The sequence below is a fragment of the Varroa jacobsoni genome, unplaced genomic scaffold, assembly GCF_002532875.2.
Source record: "Varroa jacobsoni isolate VJ856 unplaced genomic scaffold, vjacob_1.0 scaffold_226, whole genome shotgun sequence".
NCBI classification, from domain to species: Eukaryota; Metazoa; Arthropoda; class Arachnida; order Mesostigmata; family Varroidae; genus Varroa; species Varroa jacobsoni.
This window is the reverse complement of record NW_019213128.1, coordinates 197,725-217,489: the sequence shown is the minus strand read 5'-3', so window position 1 is coordinate 217,489 and position 19,765 is coordinate 197,725. Positions and strand designations below refer to the sequence as shown.

Genomic DNA, 19,765 nt, shown 5'->3' with positions numbered 1-19,765 from the left:
CTAGGTGCATTTACGGCCGGACATGTCGACGATGCGGCAGAGTCGTGCTGCGTTGGGCTGAACTGAAAAACGTGAAAGCTCTACCCGTATTATATCAGCAAGTGGTGCCATCATGATAAAGAGATTGGGTGATTTTTTCAGTATAGCATTTGCTATGACAAGACGTTTACAAGTCAATTTCAGTGCTTTCCTCCCCTCTTCTCAATGCTTTCTTTCTTTTTTTTTGCAATCCTCATTTTCAGCTAGCATTCTAAGAGCCTGCCTGTCGCTCACTCGAAGTAACCATATGATCCTCTCGGTTTTTGATATATTGTTAGGCAATTTACAAGATGGTGGGCTCCGTGATGAAGATGCCTGAAGACGAGTCGACGCCCGAAAAGCGGACAGACAAAATCTTTCGACAGATGGACAAAAATCAGGATGGTAGATTGTCTCTTGAGGAGTTCATAGAGGGCGCTAAAAGCGACCCCTCAATAGTGCGCCTGTTACAGTGCGACCCCGGCTCACACTGATGCGGCGACAACGAACGATCGCAGACGAACTCAATAAAAAGTCACAGTCATAAAACAATGAAGACAGTAATAGCAATCAATGGTCATTTCGAGAATAGTACACACCTGACTTGCTATCTCGAAATCACAGTTAAGTATACAAACCAAATTATCGAATCATTTATCGAGAGCAAAATTTTGTGATCTATGAAATAATGTTTGCCAGAACCTGACAAGGAAATCATCTCATAGCATGCGCTAAAGCAAATAGGTACATAGAGAGAACAGTGGCATCGAACAGCAGACAAAAGATATTAAAAACAAAACTCAAATTTGGCACAGCATGTCTCATAGCATCCAATGAAAAAACACCCGACAAACTGTATCATCACTATGACATCACCATCTTTTACAGCTGCATATTATCCTATATAATGTTTACGTTACAGCGCATGCGCAATGCCCGACATTCACTGCGCAGCCATAATTACCGCCATAATCTTTGCTATCTGTATAGTTAGTATAATTAAATGGCTAGTATTCTTCTATAATAATAATAATAATAATATGTCTATGTACTTTTTCATTCTCTAAATGTGTCCTACTCCTAATTTATATTATGATCAACGATAACTAGCCGACGTCGTTACTCCTTACGCGGATATCGCTTATGTTACGATTGTCCTTGTTATTAGACTTGGCAGTCAGAAAAAACCTGAGAGAATCATTGCATCTTCGATCGAGCCTGTAGGGAACGAGCCGCTGCGTTGATTGGTGCGCCATATCGAAATATGGCTTCATTGTATAGTTTCTTGTTGTAGCTTGTTTTCATTTTGGACGCTCATTATAATATCATTATGGGTCTCCTACGTTCGATCAGCGGATCTACCTTAACGGTCAGCGACGATTTTGTTAGCGATTGAAGCACTATATAATTCGTTTCGTTCCGTAAAGCGTCACGCCCTTGTCACTGTTCAGCTACTCTAGCAACGTCCGACCGGTGGAGTGTATCGGACTTTTTGTGCCGCTGAGCGGTTGGCATTTGGAGCTCGGTGACCGCTAGATGAGCATCAGGTATCCTTATGATTCTGCTGCCCGAAACGACAAACCGGCGGGCGCGATCAGCACAACGCAGCTTATGGCCCGTCCGGGTCGGGCTTAATTTTAGCCATAGGTGGCACGCACGGCCCAATAGTGACCACTGGGCAGAATAGGCTCAAGCTGCCGAACTCCGCCGTGATGAACTTGGTGAAAAGTATCGCATTAAATTCGAATTGAGTAAAGTTTTGCACGTAAAATTTCAGCCGGTCATTTTTACCTATTCATTCGGAGAAAGTGATTTGATCGAAAGGCTTGCCGCCAGTGCACGTGCAGTGTGACTGGCGAGCAGTTGTACTAGATGCTCTGATCCAGCCAACGGCAGGGATCAGCAGTTCGTCAGAGCTACGCCTCAACAATGGCTATCGTCAAAAACATAATGCATAATATTTCATCACGGTTCGGCAGAAGTTCTTCCCGGGACGCAGCGACAATGATAACATACAAATGCGTGCAAGTATCGCATTTTGATTTTTGTCTGCTTATCGATCTTGGGCGTCTATGTCGGTACACAGATACGGTACATGTCAAGCAGGAGACGGGTATATCAATTCTGTTTTAAGCTCGGTCAATAATAGCTTGATTTATCCGAAAGGTGTCTGAGATCATCTTAATTTCCTCTCTAGAATCGTTTCGTCAAAAAGTGTAGCTATTGCAGAAGATGTATATGGGATGATATGTTTATATCTATATACACACGCATATATAGTATATGTGGAAATCGTTACGAGATGTGTGATATACCAAGAAGAAGCTGTTCAGTTGAAAGTAGCAGAAACTGTCGTAAGGCTGCAGACGCCAACGCTAGCTCCAGCATGGCACGAATCGTTGATGCGATGTGAAAAAAATAGACGGATAACTTTTGTTTTACTTAAGTTACGTTTATACGGTTGCTGATATCGATTTTTTTTCCCAGTTCCAACAGTAAACAGCTGTTGCTTTAGCGTATTAGCAATTGTTCCTCTATACTCCTGTTCGCTCTATTTCCATACATATCTCTCGCTAGCCGAGACTAAGATGTGCAAAGATACGATCCATCGCTGTCTCTAAATCGTCGTCGAACAGCAGTTAACCAGTAAATGATTAAAGAATAATAATCCAAAAACGAACGACCCCGACAAGTTTAAGCGCGATAACTTTGTGCACATACGTACGCAACAAGGGGAAACGAAACAAACGACAAAGATTTGTACAATACAAAATAGTGAAACAATAGATACGAACGCGATAACTCTAGCGGCGACGCCAGCGACAGCAAGAGTCATCTGCTTGACTGTTACTTTCCGTATGAAGTAGGTTGATAAGGGCCCTGAAACAGACTCCGATAAGCTAGAAACTCCATTGATCCGACGTTGTCTATACTATTACATGAAAATCGGGGACGACTAGACAGAACAGAACACAACATTCGCGTGGTAGTCGCGCGCAGAATACGACGACAGCAACAACAACAAATAGGAAGGGGAATCGAGGATAAGCAGGACGATATTCATAATACACAAAACACGACATGACAGAGATTTAGCTAACCTCAGTACTATACAATAGTAGTTATATAAATAATCATACGGCACCTCGTGCGTTAAGTTCCCTGCAGCGTCGCGGACCTACGTCGTCGACCATGACATAAAGATGAGGATTATCCATCAGCCGTTTTTCCCATTTGCTACGAACTACACAACCCCATAAATCAACCGGACAGGTCGTATACACATATATATATATATGGGATAGGCACAAGTTTTCATATCCCCTCGGATCGTTAACTTCCGTGTACCGGATGCTACTGACAGACTTATATTACGCTGAAGCATCATAACAAGAGCTAATTTATCAACTCTATGGCTGATGTTTTTGATCTCTACCATAGTGCAGACTATAGATACGGATAGGCACGATCGGTCTAGCAGGAAACAACAGACATTTTGCAGTAGGACTTGAAACATTTACGAAGCAGAAGGCCTGCAGGACCCAGGTAATATCTTACTACACACACAGATACGCAATAGCATAGGAACTGTTAAGAAAGATATGTGCGAAATTAACAAGCGTCCAAATCAAAACGACAAGTCACTTATTAGTATAATAAGGAGATACATCATTCGTGCGTAAGCTTCCAACGGAAAACGACGACACGAAAAAAAAAAAGCTAGGAAAAACGAAATTAAAAAAGTAATAGGCGTTTGCGCGTAGCAGCTTTAGCAGAAAGACCCAGCTTGTCGTCCTTTTCACCCGTTCAAGGTCAGTGTAGATTAGGGTCCATTGACAATGCTACAAGGTATACAGATAAATAGATACACACAATTACACTGTTTGTTTACATGAGGAAAAACGTGACGCCCAGAACTGCACACTGGGGCGGGCAAAATACACTTAACTTGACTATGATCATTACAGATAATAGTAATATATAGCAATAGTAAGACTGTACCAATGCTAGTGATATAGATTGTACAATTACAAGCTATAAGAACGGCGATAAGAACAGAAATAATGAAGAACGACATTAACGTGATAAGTGATCATCACTAAAACGAACGTGACTACTAAGGGCTATCGCAATGACTCATTTAAGCAATTTCGATCCTAGATAAACGATTTCTATATGATTAGCGTAGTAAAATGATAAAATAAGTAAATAATATTGTGAAAATATATATATATATATATGAATGTCTACCCCATAACATGAGGCAATACGTTAGTTAAAATTACCATTTTACCCCGCTGCAAATTTACGCTCTAAGCAAATATTGGCAAACGCCTAATTAACTAAAAAAATCTACAAGGTATCTATAAAAAATCATAATAAACGCAGATTGCACGCAAACGTATAGACGGTCGGATAAGCACAAGTGATGATAAGTACAGAAAAACTTATCTTGATTGATTCTCTCGTTCTTGACGTTACTAATACGGTACAGGACCAGAACGAATGGAAGCATTGTTCGAGCGGAACGTTTATTACGGCCCGACCATGCGGACCCCATAATATTATAGAGCTAACGAGTGGGTGTGCTTGTTTTATCTCATAGGGATTTAGTGTATAACATATAATAATATTGACCACATACGATAATCGGTGGCGCATTTTCTGCTAACATTGCTAGACTGAAACGTAAAACAACAAAAATATCACAATCTGAAAAAATATAGAAATATAAGAAGTACAGTAAATCGGCATCAACGACCATTTGATACGCAGGCTGACTAGGTATATCGTCGTCAATTTTAAACTGATGACTAACGCACCAGAAGCAATCAGATCTTAAACAAAATCAGACCTTTGAATACAACTTCGAATAGCGCTCAACCGTGATTGTTTCGACAATGAGCTGGATCACGGAGCATTACTTGATTGATAAGTAATTGAGTTCAATCAAATCCTCCTCACCTGTATTATCAGTATTCATACATAGTCATCCTCAAAACACACAAATACACAACATCACACATACCCATACATACAGATATGCATGAAGTAAACATATTCTGCCACTTTTAGGTCGAAGATTTAGACGGAGCGGACAAAGCGGTCCACCGTCTCGAGACGACCCGCGTCATCTAAGGCCGGACGCGTCCAATTTTGAGTTCCCGAAACACAAAAGCACAAATTCAATGATACCAAGCTAACAACACAAATGAAATCTTTACATACACCAGTTGCGCTCAAATGAACTTCGTTCTAACAATCTTGCTTTATTGTTCATCCGATACCGAAAGCGTCCCCAAAAGCATGGTCCTAAAAAAAATAAACATAGCTTTTCAAGATGGCGCCACTATGGACATCGCGTACTCGTCACACTTGGGATGCAACGTCGTACCGTCGATGCCAGACCACGCGACTCGACGGCAGAAAGGATTTTTACCGAAATTTAGGAGCGAATAGCAGGGAAACAATGTCCAAGATTATCCTAAGCCATAGTCTTCGTACCAGACTGTTCCCAGAGTGATTAATGATGACATAGCAGCTGACTGGATACTAACACCGTGACTCCTCCATCATTTACTTAAAATACAGACAAGCAATATTTTGCTTGTTGGCCAGAGACGCTAAAGGAAACGAAAGAAAGAAAGAATACAAGAATATATGTCAACGATACACGGAAAGGTGGCGATAAACTGGACAGTTTTTACAGGGTGAAGTTTTTATAGCAACAACAATGGGTTGTCAGAACGTTCCCCCACAAACTAACGCGAATATTTCAAATACAAGCGACAAGTGGCAAGTGAAATATTCTCCATTTTCATTATGGCCTTAATCCAACATGCATGGTGAACGTCTAACGATTTAATACGACCGTACCGAACGGACCTGTTTGGCCAAACGTCCACCACAGGAAAAAACCGAAAGCGGAAACTGAGAAATTGTTAAGGTTATTAGTCATTACTATTGCTGTCAATGTTCACTTGAAGATCAATCTGGATTTCTTTAAGCGTTGTGCCATAGCTGCAGAGAACTGCTGTAGTAGTTGGCTGGCTGACAGGTTTACTATACGCATAAAATATATATATATAAAAAAAAAAATTCATAGCTTGAAAAACTGTTAGTCGTACGGCAAGCAATAGTTGGCTGTAGTTTCGCCTTGTTCCTATCCAGTGCTTCTATAAATTCCCACGGCAATGTCCTATACATATTGTCTGAGCCGGTACGTCCTGTTTATTGTTGTTGGGAAGCGGTGACCGTTTTTCAATATAGAAGACCATGGAAGGTGTAAAAACTATTTATTACCGACTAACTAGAACTTTGTGTAGCGCGAGAACAAAAAACTAGTAATATAATTTCAGGCTAACAGAATCATTAGGAATCTGCTGAAGGTTCAATATACTTGTGTCTACATAAGAGACATCGAAGAACCTCTATTTTACCTGACGACTGTAACCATTAGTCTTGTTTTAGGGGCTAGACACAAAAGCTAGCAATCAACAATCAAAGCTAGACAACCCGGCTCCTTAATGTCAAAGCAATCGTCTCGGCTCGCGTGGTCAGCGTAGTAAACTTAATTGCCTTTGCCATCTATGGATGACAAGTTCTACTGAAAGCTAAAGGGTAACGGCAGTAAGTCTAACAACGATGTCTACATTTGAAAACATAAGTATGACCGGTAACGACGCCTGTCTTCTCTCGACTATACCGAAGCAGAGGCGTTACAGCCTAATACCGAATAGGATTAAAATTCATTCATAGTAACGGGTTAATTATGACACCTGCCTTTGAAATACTTGATAGCAAAATCCTGTATAATAATCTACAGAACAATAGCAAATTCGAGTGAAGTGACTTCAACACGAAGCGTCAAATAGATTCCGTAAAGGGTAATTATTTATACGGCGGACCCGCCATAACCGAATGTGGTTGTTTGCGCTTAATCACATCGTTTCCGATACGTAATTTGTCGTCGTTTTTTTCCGTTGTTTCTCTATTGACTCAGTAGAAGTGGTGGTCTGTGGTCTATATTAGGCTCACCCAGTCGTGTAGCCAAACATCCGTAGTCTCTCAAGTCCGCGCGTGTAGAAGCGAGACCAAATATATGTCACGATTGAATGGCTGGGTAGCGAAACGGCCAACGTGAAGGACGGAGTCCTTCAGCCTACGCTCTGCCTCTGTCACTTGCCAATTTTCTATGAATAACACAACGGCAAACGAAACACAACAATTTCCAGTATATACATACACACGCATATAACAATATTATATGATTATATGGGAAACATATAAAAAGGCAAATAATAATAATAGGGGAAAGTACGGCTTACCAAAACTTCTTATTAACAGCGGTTACGTCTCGAGTAACGGGACGTAACCGCTATTAACAAAAATATCGATTTGAAACAATTCAGTAGTGATCAGCTATGATGGCGGTAAGAAGAAGAGAGGATGAACCCTCGATATATTGCTGCAATAGTGCCAATGCTGGCATTGTATCATTACATCACAAAGTGAACTGAACCTTCGAATCTGCAAGCCTACGTAAAAAAAAGGTTTTTTTTTTTTTTTTTTTTTTTTTAAATGATGCGCAATCGTCGTCTCCGTACTACCGGCACTAATGTTACCTACCTGCCTACCTACCTACCTACCTACCTACCTACCTACCAGTAATAACAATATTAACCTGGTGATAAAGATGAAAATATTCGTTACGACGTGAAGATAACGAGACTAGCGGTAGGTCGCATTTAAGTAAAGGAGATGTTGTCATCATTATAATGAAAATTATTATTGTTAATAAGGAACAATATACTGTATTTGAGATGGAGAGAAAATACGTCCTGCAGATAGAACGGTCAATGTGGGTGATCGAAGAGGATGCGTCAGTTATTGTGACTATTGTTATTATTAGCTACACAGTATGTAGTAAGGCCTACATTGAGACGAAAAGTATGAGCTTGGGGGATGCTGAGACAACCAGCGTCTATGCTAGCGATAACATACAGACGCGTGCCGTTAGGAACAAAAAGAGGAAGAACACGGTAACGTTAAGACTAGGGAAAGATGATGTCGACGCTTCTTCGGGAGATAGGTTTAATTTTTTTTTTTTCTCCTAGCTGTGAGCTAGTTGCTTCACGCTGGCTAGAGAGCTATATAAATTAGCTCGTTATGTCTCTTGTTAGAAAATTCAGGATGAAAGATAACTAGGCGCATATGTTGGCCGTGCGAAGGACTGGCCATCGCGGAAAAAGGTTTCCCGTTCTTTGGCATCTTACAAAGCGATTGATACAGAGCTGAAAATGCATGGAAACAGGCGATTTGTGTGTATTTGAATACGATAATCTTCGTTTCTTTGTAGAGCGAAAAATGTCGAAATGCAAAAACTAAAAAAAAAAAAAAAGCACCATGCTATAAAAAAAAAAAACATTAAGAATACATTTTTACGGTGAACATTCTTGGTCATGCCAAACCCGGATCTTCTTTGATTGATTAAGAAGATTTCCGAGTTTTTCTTTATCGCAAGCGCGTTGCCAACTGTAGCAACGGTGTCGCCGTTCATGACCACTAACACTGAGATGTTAAACACGTACCATACACTCTATGACATGACTTTGGATTGTATTATTTATATACGTCGCATGATCGCTCATAGATGCTCAGTATCGTCACGATTCGATTCTCTGTAGGAAGAATTGGCCCATGTCGAAGACTCGGGCCCGAAGACACTTTAATCACTTGATAAGCAGACGAAACGGGTACACAAACAAAAGAAATACTAGTAAAAATAGTAGTAAGAAATCTGATAACTTGACAAAAATTTTTAACAAACTTTATTATTCTGGACGCGTTTGTCGGCGACTAGTTTTCGCTAATACGGCTCCAGAACGTCGCAGGTCGTTTCAATAGGATGGGATAAATTCAGAAGTAGGATTTTCTTCCCCTAATGGTAATCAATTTAATTAGAAGAGTTGTTAGTTAATTGCGCAAGCTTCATGGAGGCGTTCATTAACGAGACGGTGGCGACAATGATATTCATGCACTGATGATATTGACAAGTCATTGATGAACTAATACAAAAAGACGATAACGCTAAAAGAGTTAAGAAGATGAGATTCGATTGAATATCGGAGTTTTAGGAGAAGACACGCACCCCTGAGGCAGCTTCCTGCTGTGTCACATTGGGGAGCTATGCAGTACAGGTATGTTGTTATGTCATATATAGCTATGACGCAAGCTTCTCTTATACTACTGAGCAATCCAGCGATAGAAGAATGGCCAGAAAGGAACTAATCCTTGTAAGGACTTCGCCCTTTCTGGTGCTTCGTCGACTTGTGTATTCGTAATTCTCGATCCACTGGTAATGACAATACCATTACCATATATTATTAATACTAATATTGATATTGTATACGACGACGATGATAATAAAAATGCTATTAAATGCTTGAATAAAGTTGACACGTATTGCATATAAAAAATAGTTACTAATTGTGCTTTTTTCAAGTATTCTCCCATTGCCTCGATGAATATTTATGTAGTTAACAAGGAGCTGCTTGCTTTCGATGAATGTTAGCTGGAATACGTCTTCAAATGACTCGGCAATGAAACATACAGAGGAGCTAAAATAGTCCAAATACAGTCACAGTGTTTACCATTATTGGGGCGTACCTGCATCAGAGAACGAACAAAAGATTCGTACCAGGTCGTTTACTTTCTCCAGCAGTTTCTCGCGTAAAACAGCAAACGTGTCCTGTAAAAACTATCTCCAGAAAGTGACCCCTTCGACATTTTGAATCGCCTCTGACAGGTTAGTTTACGGAATTAGTACATAAAGACGTCAAAACTAACACAAAACATCAAAAACAAACAGGTTGACGAACAAAATTGATTAGTAGCGAGTCAGGGTAGATTCGTTATATAGATTTTATACTGTCCGTCTACATGCCGCTTCCTTAAACTCAAATATACGTGTTCTACGGGTGTTTGTTTTTTGTTTAGTGAAATAATAAATGCATGATCAATTTCAGTTTGCGATACGAATCCTTGCCCTACAATAGGAAGGATGCAACAATACTTTTCGATGCTGGTAATGACAAAAGCCTTTGAAGGACCTATTCTTTTCACAGCGTGAAACTTCAGGTGCTCATAATGAGATTTCTAGGACAACTGACAGTCCTCTCACCGACAGGGCTTAGGGATTCCAATACGGTCGAAAATATGCCGAAGTATGTACGCATATTCGCTTTCATACTCACATAGCTACGTACGTATATGCATAGGCAAATACGCGTGTCCCACTATCTTTTCTGGCTGAACTGGCGAAAATGTGATTTTTTCCTGTTTTTTTTTGGGGTACACGTTTTTGTTGGGTAGTAGAACATCGTAGATATAGAGTCATCATTATAAAGGATTAACGTTTATGTTCAAATCTAACTATGGTCCATTATTTATGATTCATAAGCGTGCCGTTACATTTGAGACAAGAGCGTCGATAGACGACAACTCTCTGCCATATCCCGCTCCAAAGTGGCCAACGCTATTTTGAAATTGTTTTCTTTGATTATCAGTCGTTTTCCTCTACCAAAGCGCCTTCAGCGCCCTCTGACGCAAAGCACGGGGTTCGCGTGAATCCTAAATAAAGAAATCAACAATTGAATCGCGCTTTTATCAAACCGAAACGGTTCTGCCACAGCAAGCAAACCTAAACGGAACCTTATCGTTACGGCTATAGGCCCAAGTCAGCGTTTAAAGGTTTGTTGGAGATGCTATCGGGTACGAAATAAGATGCACAACAAGTAACTTCTGACAATCCTTATGCACGCTCGGCAGGTTCTTGATCAAGTATGTCTGACGTTAACCCTATGACGAACGTCTGTAATTTGCTCGAATATTCTGATATGCCATCTTGTATAGTTTGCACATTGATCTGTAGTATGCTGCCGAGACGGTTTAATATGCTCTAGGGACTTTTGCGCGAACTAGCTTAAAAATCGCACCGTGATTTACAGCCACGTCTAATAAGGACCAGAAGCTTCTATGACAACAAAGTTGAAACCGTTAGCTGACCTATCCAGAGCTTTGTCCTTTGATCGAACGAAGTATGATAATGATAAACTATGTGGACGTCCATCTCCAATCAACGACTGTCTGTCACTTCAGGTTTATCAATTAACTCTGAATTCAGTGTTACACGTCCACTTCCGCGTATTTCAAGACGTTATGCACTTATTTCCATGCTTCAAATTTACTTTCTCGATGATTACTTAGATTAATAGATAGAGCTGTTCCAACATGAATACTCTTGTTTATTATTACATTAATTGTTTTAAATTATTTAAACTTACCGAGCAGCTCAATAGCAACTCTTAATGCACGTAGGGCCGAACGACGATTTCATCGGCATAGCATTTCGTGCCTAATGGTGACTGCGCCTAGACGTACGGAAACGTACATAAGACGATAACCGTCTTACTGACGTAACTAACATCAGTTTTTGTGATGGCAGTCATCCCAATTGTGCCTACAACAAACATTCTTAGATGAAGAGAAACAAACATACATAGTGCAATAGATATTCAAAGGAAATAGATGATCTAAGCTCTACTCTGTTGCTGACAGCATTAGCTCATGTGTGCATTATGTGCAGACACACCACAGGCATTTTCAGTACGAACGCATCTTTATAAAAGTTAAGTAAAGCTATTAAAAGTTAAGATAAATTGAATTTTCAGATACAGCATGTATCTTCTTTAACATTTTTCTTCATACACCAGTGGCTGTCGCAGATCGGAGTGCATTGGATGCCTTCGCCTAGGCTGCCCAATGTGGAAGCGTCACACAGTAACTGATGGTTGGATCTTCTTCCTCTGTGCGTGCAGATTTCTGCTTATGCTTCTTCTCAACCTGATAGGTTAACCCTTCAATACAAAAAAAAAACACTTCACTGAATCTTCGGTTCGCAGAGCACGCAATTTGGCGAAGTCGCAAAGTTATTCGTTGTTTCGCACTGATAGATCGGAATAGCAGGTACACAAGCTCTTGCGTCGAGTTTGCTTTTTTAGCATTTTTACGTCAACGTAATTGGACAAAGCCTTAGGCGAGGAAAACCTATACAAAATAAGATAAGTTGGATATAATAAACTATAGTATGTTGCGTGCTTTCAAAAAAAAGTTGTCACACCGATTGACTGATTGAATAAAACTTGTAGTAGATATGAGCTGGCATTTTATGGTTTCGACGCTGTGCGATCAAGGCTTAGCTCAATTCATCCATGAAGTGTGAATCGCCAGCGTTACGAAATCCTAGCAGTGTCGAAGACGTTGTTGTATAACCATTTCATAAAAATGATGCAGCTTATTACCTCTGCCCTATTATTATGCATTATACTTATAGGTGAGTCGCCCCGTATGTTAGACGGTTATGAAGTTTTTTTTACAACGGTGATGGTACTAGGTCTCGTGAAGTTTCGTTGTTGATGATAGCGAGGTCTAGTTATGAAGGCATTAATCGTGTTTGGCGCACAAAGCGACTGTCAACGGAGGACAACTATTCTCTTGAAAATTGTTATTTGTCTAACGGCAAGGCATACATATCTTCAGTGAGTAAGAAACAGGTCTTGCTAGATGCTCATTCAATAGGTAACATTTGGCAGATCATTACTTCTTCGTTACGAAGCTATTTCCAAGGAACTTCCACGAAAGACAAGGCCCTTTCTTAGGTTCGTCAGTATACAGCTGCCCTATTCGCAAGAACTAGGGTTTCGAGGGAGCCGAGCAAAAGCAACGTTCGTTGTTACTGAAGAAGTCAGTTCAAGAATAGCCGCATTAATAGATACTCACTCTATGCCTCACGGAACTCGGAAAAATCGCTTCAGACATTCTGTGTTTAAACGTATTTTTTTGTCAAGCGAGTGAAGCGGTCGAGGCATGATAAGGAAAAAAGGTAACCGAAAGGATACTATAGGCTAAACATGAAAATACGTTTTGTGCTGATTAGATCATTTCAGACCACTGTGCCGGATTTTTGGGGATTGTTATGTTTGAGAAAATAGGCGATACCAACAAGGAAAACAAACTATTTTCGTGTGTCTCTCGTAACGAGATATTATTTTATTCTGTTCACAGCAGAGGCGACACTGTCAGTGGGTCATGCACGGAAAATCAGATCGCCGCGTAACCCACCGTTAGATCTAAAATGTCTTAAAAAATATATGGTGCCTACAATCTCGACTCTGCAGAGCGACTGTGGCCTGTGCGGAAAGATTGGACCCTTTCTTACCTATTTACACGACGTAGGTCCGCTCATACTGTTCCAATTACGTTCCGTTACATAGCTAATACGGAATATCTATTTGTGCAACGATATAATATACGTATCTTAAGAAGGTTTTACTGCATAGTCAACAACTATAGTAAGAATGGCCCAACTTTTTGTTTTGTAAAGAGTATCTTGCATAACGCTTTCTTAAGGTGAAACCGTAAAAGCTATATTGAGTACAGCTATAGGGGTTTTGCTACGGTTGGATTACGAAGAGTAAACGGTTTCATACACTGCCTTTAATCACTGGTTCACCACGTCGTCGAAATCGGTGTAGTACAACAGGCCGATTGCTTCCGCTACGTCTCTATTGAACAGCGTATGTGAAGTCGCGCAAGGCAACGCCACAAAGTGCCAGGAGTTAGCAAAACGGTATGTCTTGAGTCGCAAATTAAGGAAGCTACAAAACTCAAGCAATGGAAGTTATAGCAGTGGCGAAGCAATGTGCCGCAGGTCCGGATACTGCGACCTTCAAGCAGCCGACAATGCAGAAACGATGGACTGCGCGCAATGCGAATCATTCGTACAATGGGTAGTGGACATAACCCAGGTATTTATCTCAGGCTTTCTGAAACGTAAACCCACCGTTTTGGTGATATTCGACTTTTCGCACTTCGCTTGTGGATGCTGGGTTTTTTTTCACGAAGTGTAGAAAAGAATGTTTTCCGGCCCGTAATGCTAACACTGCTGCATCGACTTGTTTCCACCTGCCTATTTTAATTTAGTAAATTTCAATAATTCATTTTCTTATCATTGTCTGAACGCAGAAGAAAGCATATATGAATCCGCTGTGAAGTCTACAGAGAAATGAGTAGTCTCAGAAAACAACCCAGTAGGGGTCCGTGTAAGCGTTCGTATTTTCACGTTCGCGGAATTACGTTAACAACAATTTTGAATGAAAAGATTTATCTGCATCATTGACTTCACAGTAACGTATTTTCGACATGTGCACCACCCTGTAGAAGGTCGTGATCATGGCTAGAGTCGATGATTATGGCTCTAGAGAGTTGGGTCTGAAGATCTTCTTAATTCACAAACTTGCCACTTTAGGTCCGGCCTCATATAACTTCCATGTGGCCTTATCATATCAACAGCATTGTCTCCTTAAGCTAGTATCACAGCCCTTTGTAGAAAAAGCACTCCTTCACATTCGTTAGTGGGCCAAATAAGTCCACTTCTTGCTATATGAACCAGGGACATAGATGTCTTCAATCAAAATTTTTTCAAAAATAATTTGTAGTGAGCTTATTTCGGCAATTGTGGCACGGGTTGTTTTCAGCGATAGCTTTAAGCAAATTTTTGCTTATTAGCCTCGCCCTCTCCAAAATGAAGCATCCGAATGGGGGTCATATGTATTGGTTTACTTCTAAACAACACATTATGATATATGGGTATACTAGAATACATAGGAAATATGTTTCGAAATGATTACGAAAAATACTACAGCTAAGCTGAGTCACGAGCTTTGCTTCGGTGCTTCAAGACCAACAGGAAGCTTACGTTAAACTACATAGGCTTATCTAAAAAACAACTCCCAGTTGCCCAAGTAACAAGGGTTTTAATCGACATAAAACAATTAGATAGTTCAAACTCTGCTCTTTCAAATTAATTAAACTTATCCTTGAAACTTCGCTGCGACGTACTTATGCCGAAAAAAACCGAGCTCGCCTTGGTACGTACTAACTGTTCCGCTGGGTGAGTTTTTTTCGTAATTGCTAATAATATTCGTGGAAGTCACTGAAGACCGTTGCCGTACGCGGTCTTTAAAATCTGCTCATGGTTACTTGGTGGAATACTGCCGTATGGGATCAGAGGTGGCGGCGGGTTGGTGCACTGTTTTGGTGCAGTGCTTATTTGTCGAGCACTTTTACTGCGTGTCGTTAGAGAATAACGCAATCTGCTAGCTATCCCTTCCTAGCCAGTCAGCGTTGTTTTCTTCGAGGGTTTGATATACTGTACGTTCATCCCAGTGCAAACGTTTTCTGTAGCGGACAATCGATTGTTAACAAATAACTCATATAATAATGTCCGAAGCGTAACAGTCTTCCAAGCTGCTAACTGTACCCTTGTTGTTCTTTTGCGGTTATTCGTTGAATTTGGCCAATTATTCGATCAAGTGTGCTATGTCTAATTGAAGATCCCATGCCTCCTTGCGCACCTCTTTAATTCTAGCCTGTTTACGTGCTGCTCTCGGCACGGATCCGTGGAGGGGAAAAGGTTCTGCTCACAGTTTCTTGAAAGCCGACAAAAATTAATGTATTTATTTTTTAACGAATATTTTTTTGCTAATGGAAAAATTCTCGATCTCGCAGCGTTGCTCATTGTCTTCAGCGCTGCCTCCAGTAAGAAATTTACGAAATTTCTCCTCGGTTTTGAAATTTGACCACGTAACATGCCCGTAAGTTCAACGGATTTAATTATTAACTTCTATAGAGGAGAGGAATGAGTAGTGGAATCGAATGTGTCCAAGGAAATCAAGTGTTTATCGGGAAATTCCAACTATAATTTAAGAGCAATTGCTCCAGCCGAATGGCTTTACCTCTTCGCTGAAGTTCTTCGCTTACTCCGGTCATAGCTAGGAATTTGTAGGATTGTAGGGAACTTCCAGCCTTTTTTCGATGGCCAGTTCCACCGCTCAGCGCTAAGTAGATTTAGTAGGTAAATGCGTCTCCACTGCAATATCAGGGGAGTCCATTCTTTGCCCTGCACGACCTACGAAATCAGGTAATCAGCCAATATAACCTCTTAGAGCCAATGCTTCAAACAAGGCTCGCTTGGCCCCGATATGCACGTTCAAGCTACCCTTCCTCTACGATTCGTTCGGCTCTGTTTGGCGTAAAAATCGCACAACGAGATGATGTGTAAGCACCGAACTCATGATATGAGATCTTCTGCATATTTCCAAAGCAACCAGAATTTTATGTCCAATACTGCTTTGAGAGACATTTCTTTCAGACTGCTGGTTTCCTGCAGAAAAATGCTTATCCCTAGATTCGAGCGCAGACCTCTTGGTTAATGTTTACTAGACCAGCACGCGCAAATCCTTAACAAAGCGCCCTCGTGCACCGTCTTAAATTTTTTGTAGATGGAGCATATTCGAACAGTTCCGAGATGGAAATTTTAACATGCAATCAAAAGTTAGAAGATGAAGACGAGCATGTCGGCGGCGACGCGAACGTTCGCTACTGATTGGCTTGCACCAGCGACGTACTGCGTAAAACGATTCCGGGGAACTTTAGCTTCTGCTTGCAGTTGGATGGGTCTGACTTGTCAGGCCGTCGATCGAGAGACACTAGGGGACTCTGCGAACGACAACAACGATTTATACAATTTTTATTTCGATTTCGATACGAACCTATGTCCCTCATGCATTGGCAACTGCTATCCAACAATTTACAGACTACAAATACCCAAGAATCGTATCTATTAATTGTAATCTATTAATTAACAGGATTTTTCAAGCTGTAGCAAATTGCACTGCGCAAGGGTATTGCCATATGCCATGTTAGCGATACGACACATGCAAAGTTAGTTAGCAGGTTTATAGGTACACAGCCCTACTGTACTGTTGATTTTCAGGCGTCCATAGTGCGGTTCCTTAAGCCTGAGGAACGTGTTCAAAATGCCGTAAAGGAACTCTGCAGTAATACGTTTGAGTCGCATGCAGAACTATGCGCGAACATACTCGGTGACATCTACAAAATGTTCGTTTCGTATCTCAGGGCGTTCTTCCCCGCAAAGGCTATATGCACGTCAATGAGCTTCTGTTCGGATACGAAGGTTACGTATTGCTCACCCATTTAGACATTGCTTTTTTCGTACTTCTAATTGATAATTTTGAAATCGCTGCGGTAGGCTGTTGCGGTAGGTTAGAAGCTACCTTTTTCTGTGTGTTGTATCGAAAAAAGGTTCAGAAAAAGTCGGTTTTCGTTTGCGAGACTTCTTCAGTGAGCTCCAATAACTTAATAAAAACACTGGTGCTTTATTCATGATCGTTTTAGCGATAAGCATTAAGCAACTAAGTCGCTGTGTACGTCTCAACGCGGGGGTCTGAACTGCCAGAAACTTCGAGATTCTAGGTCTTAACGATGACAGTTGAATTAATACGAGACCTAACGGGCTAGCACCGGGCAAGATAAATTTTGACTTAATTATGATTAATAGTACAATTAAAAGCAATCTTAGTATGTAGGCGAGTAGTAAAAGCATATAGGCTATGTACTTTATATTGTTGTTTGACTACATTGTACCGTTATTATGTCATATTATTTTGTACTAGAAAATGTTCCGTACCTCTGACCGTACCGAGCTGCTTCGGCGGCTATCGGGGTTATTAAATTAGGATACCGAGGGATTGTACTTGAACAATACCCAATACGATCTAGATTGTGTTGATCACAATAAAACATCGACCGTTCGTCTAAGACTTGCTTCTATATTTACTTTGTGATAGTAAACTAGGAAAACTAGGTAAAATAGGGAAGTATCTCCGTTTATCAACGCCATTTTTATCGGATTTAGGGTTTTTGTGATCTACGTCCGTATTCTTGTGGTACTATCTAGATTGGCCTATTCTCTTTGCAGTCGGAAACGAAGGCCTAGCAGGTTGTACTGTAGTGAACCAAATGTGCATATTCTCAACCCCGTAACAAAACAATTCAACGTACTATTGCGCTGATATTTCCTGACGAAGGGTAGTTCGATTTTTTTTTATTGCTTCGCTTTTTCTTTGAATTTTACTGGCCCAAGTGTTGCCGTTTTGAATGTAGTCATTCGGTGCAGACGTGACCAGCGTTAGCCGGGCTTATATTAGGATGTTACGAGCGAATTTTTTCCAACCAGAACTACGCGTTGCGGTCAGACGAAGTTAGGCTGATAAATGCATTGGTAGAAGGCGAAAACCGATTGTGTACTCCAGAGGAACATTTTCGGAAGTAAACCTCAGTGGTCAAGCTTTTCTTCTCCGAAGGCCGCAAAGCAAGACATCTAATAGCTGGTTATTTGGTGACAACGCCAGATCTCATCAGCACTTTTGTTACATATAAATGTCTGATAACGATGAATGATCACAATTAGTGTCTATTGATTAGGTCAACGTGCGTAGCGTCCCGATCTAAGTCGGTCCGATTACGGGGCTTCCCATATTCAAAAGTAGGCAGCTGGTGAACAAGCGTATCAGAATATCGCTTCCAGAACCCTGGCACAGGATGTAAAAAATGCTTACACCAGAAAGTGATCATTCTAGTCCACTAACCTAAAATCCGGCGCACATGCTTGTATCAAAGATTTTCTCTCTGGGAAGTTTTATCCATGCCATTGAAAAGATTTTTCGACAGGTTACCAAACCATAAAGACCTTGTTCCTGTCAGGTTACACCTTTCCCTATGCCAGGGTTTCGCTCGTTATCCCCGAAGTGCCACGGACGTAGCTGTTAAATAGGAATATCCAAGAGATATTCTCTGAATGATCGGAAACGTGTGCATTATCAGTGGATGTTAGTCTACATAGAAGACTAATGATTTGTCCGAACGATTTGCTTACTACGCTTAACGGCGCTGTAGTATCTTCAGTGTTTTAACACTTCGTCGTCAATATTGAAACATTGAAGCTTCCACACCTGACTCTCTATGCAGAGTTAGTCAAAACCAATATTTTTTAAAATAGGCTATTTTTAAGAAAATAATGGTTTATTGTTATTATTCTAGTAGTAATCTATTAGTAAAAATACCGTTTCTTGAACCATAAAAGTAATGACGTGTGACAGAAAAGGGCTATTTGGATTCCGATTTTCAAATTTCCAGGCGGTCACATATCCACCATTTGCAGTCCTGTGCCGAAGCAATGGCGAAAGACAAGATGTGACACCATACAAATAACTCTTCTGATGATTGAACCCGCAGTAACTAGTCAATCATTACTATTATTAGCGAATTTGCTTTACTAAATAAATATGTGAATGCAGATTGAGAAGTATTTATCGATAGGTACTTGGCATGACGTTACATTTCAAGTTCGTTCGTTCGATTAGGCACATCCGTATAATTTATGAAGTAAAACCCAGCTGGCCGTCGGAGTACAAAATCAGTCCCTTAAGGGATATGAATGTAGACTGGGGAGAGTCCGGGGCTGAACTACTACTTCGCGGGTCTTCAACATGCAATTTTATGACTTGGGATTTTAGGATCAAGGTTTAGGCACACGCCGCGGTTTTTTTTGTCATTACTTAGCTGCCAGCAAGAAGCAAGCAGAGCAGGCTTGTCAGATAGTCAGATAGTAGTTAGAAGGTTTCACTGAATCGAAAAATTACTCGTAGTAAAATAATAAGGCCATGCGTTGACAGACGACCCTGCCATAAATATCCGAAAATTTGATAAAACCTAGAGGGAGATTTGCTCTTTACATATACATCAGTCGATCCGTAGCCCTATG

At 40.7% G+C, this 19,765-nt stretch overlaps 2 protein-coding genes and 1 long non-coding RNA gene across 10 annotated transcripts in view; 2 read left to right on the top strand and 1 right to left on the bottom strand.

The window, feature by feature from the left end:
- Nca (neurocalcin homolog) overlaps positions 1-9,499 on the top strand; it is a 66,898-nt gene extending 57,399 nt beyond the window's left edge. For all 4 annotated transcript variants that reach the window (XM_086973626.1, XM_022855727.2, XM_022855729.2 and 1 more), the window contains one exon: positions 318-9,499. In XM_086973626.1, the coding sequence (XP_086829752.1) occupies positions 318-512 (195 nt within the window). In that variant the 3' untranslated portion in view covers positions 513-9,499. The remainder of the gene's footprint in view (positions 1-317) is intronic.
- On the bottom strand, positions 7,084-12,120 carry LOC147753794 (uncharacterized). Its single transcript, XR_015316074.1, has 3 exons — positions 11,788-12,120; positions 11,364-11,539; positions 7,084-7,211 (listed from the first exon to the last, which is right to left on the bottom strand). It is a non-coding gene; the product is annotated as an uncharacterized LOC147753794 (long non-coding RNA).
- A 147-nt stretch (positions 12,121-12,267) lies between these two features.
- Positions 12,268-19,297, top strand: LOC111273781 (uncharacterized). Of its 5 annotated transcripts, none has more exons than XM_022855725.2 (5): positions 12,268-12,412; positions 13,147-13,310; positions 13,614-13,886; positions 16,916-17,116; positions 19,138-19,297. In XM_022855725.2, exons 1-5 carry the CDS (start codon positions 12,364-12,366, stop codon positions 19,210-19,212), a joined length of 762 nt encoding a protein of 253 aa, XP_022711460.1. In that variant the 5' UTR covers positions 12,268-12,363; the 3' UTR covers positions 19,213-19,297. The 5 variants fall into 5 exon arrangements, with proteins under 5 accessions (XP_022711460.1, XP_022711459.1, XP_086829757.1 ...); XM_022855724.2 differs by having other exon boundaries at positions 13,144-13,310; XM_086973631.1 differs by lacking the exon at positions 12,268-12,412 and adding an exon at positions 12,427-12,961.
- The last annotated feature ends 468 nt before the right edge of the window (positions 19,298-19,765 follow it).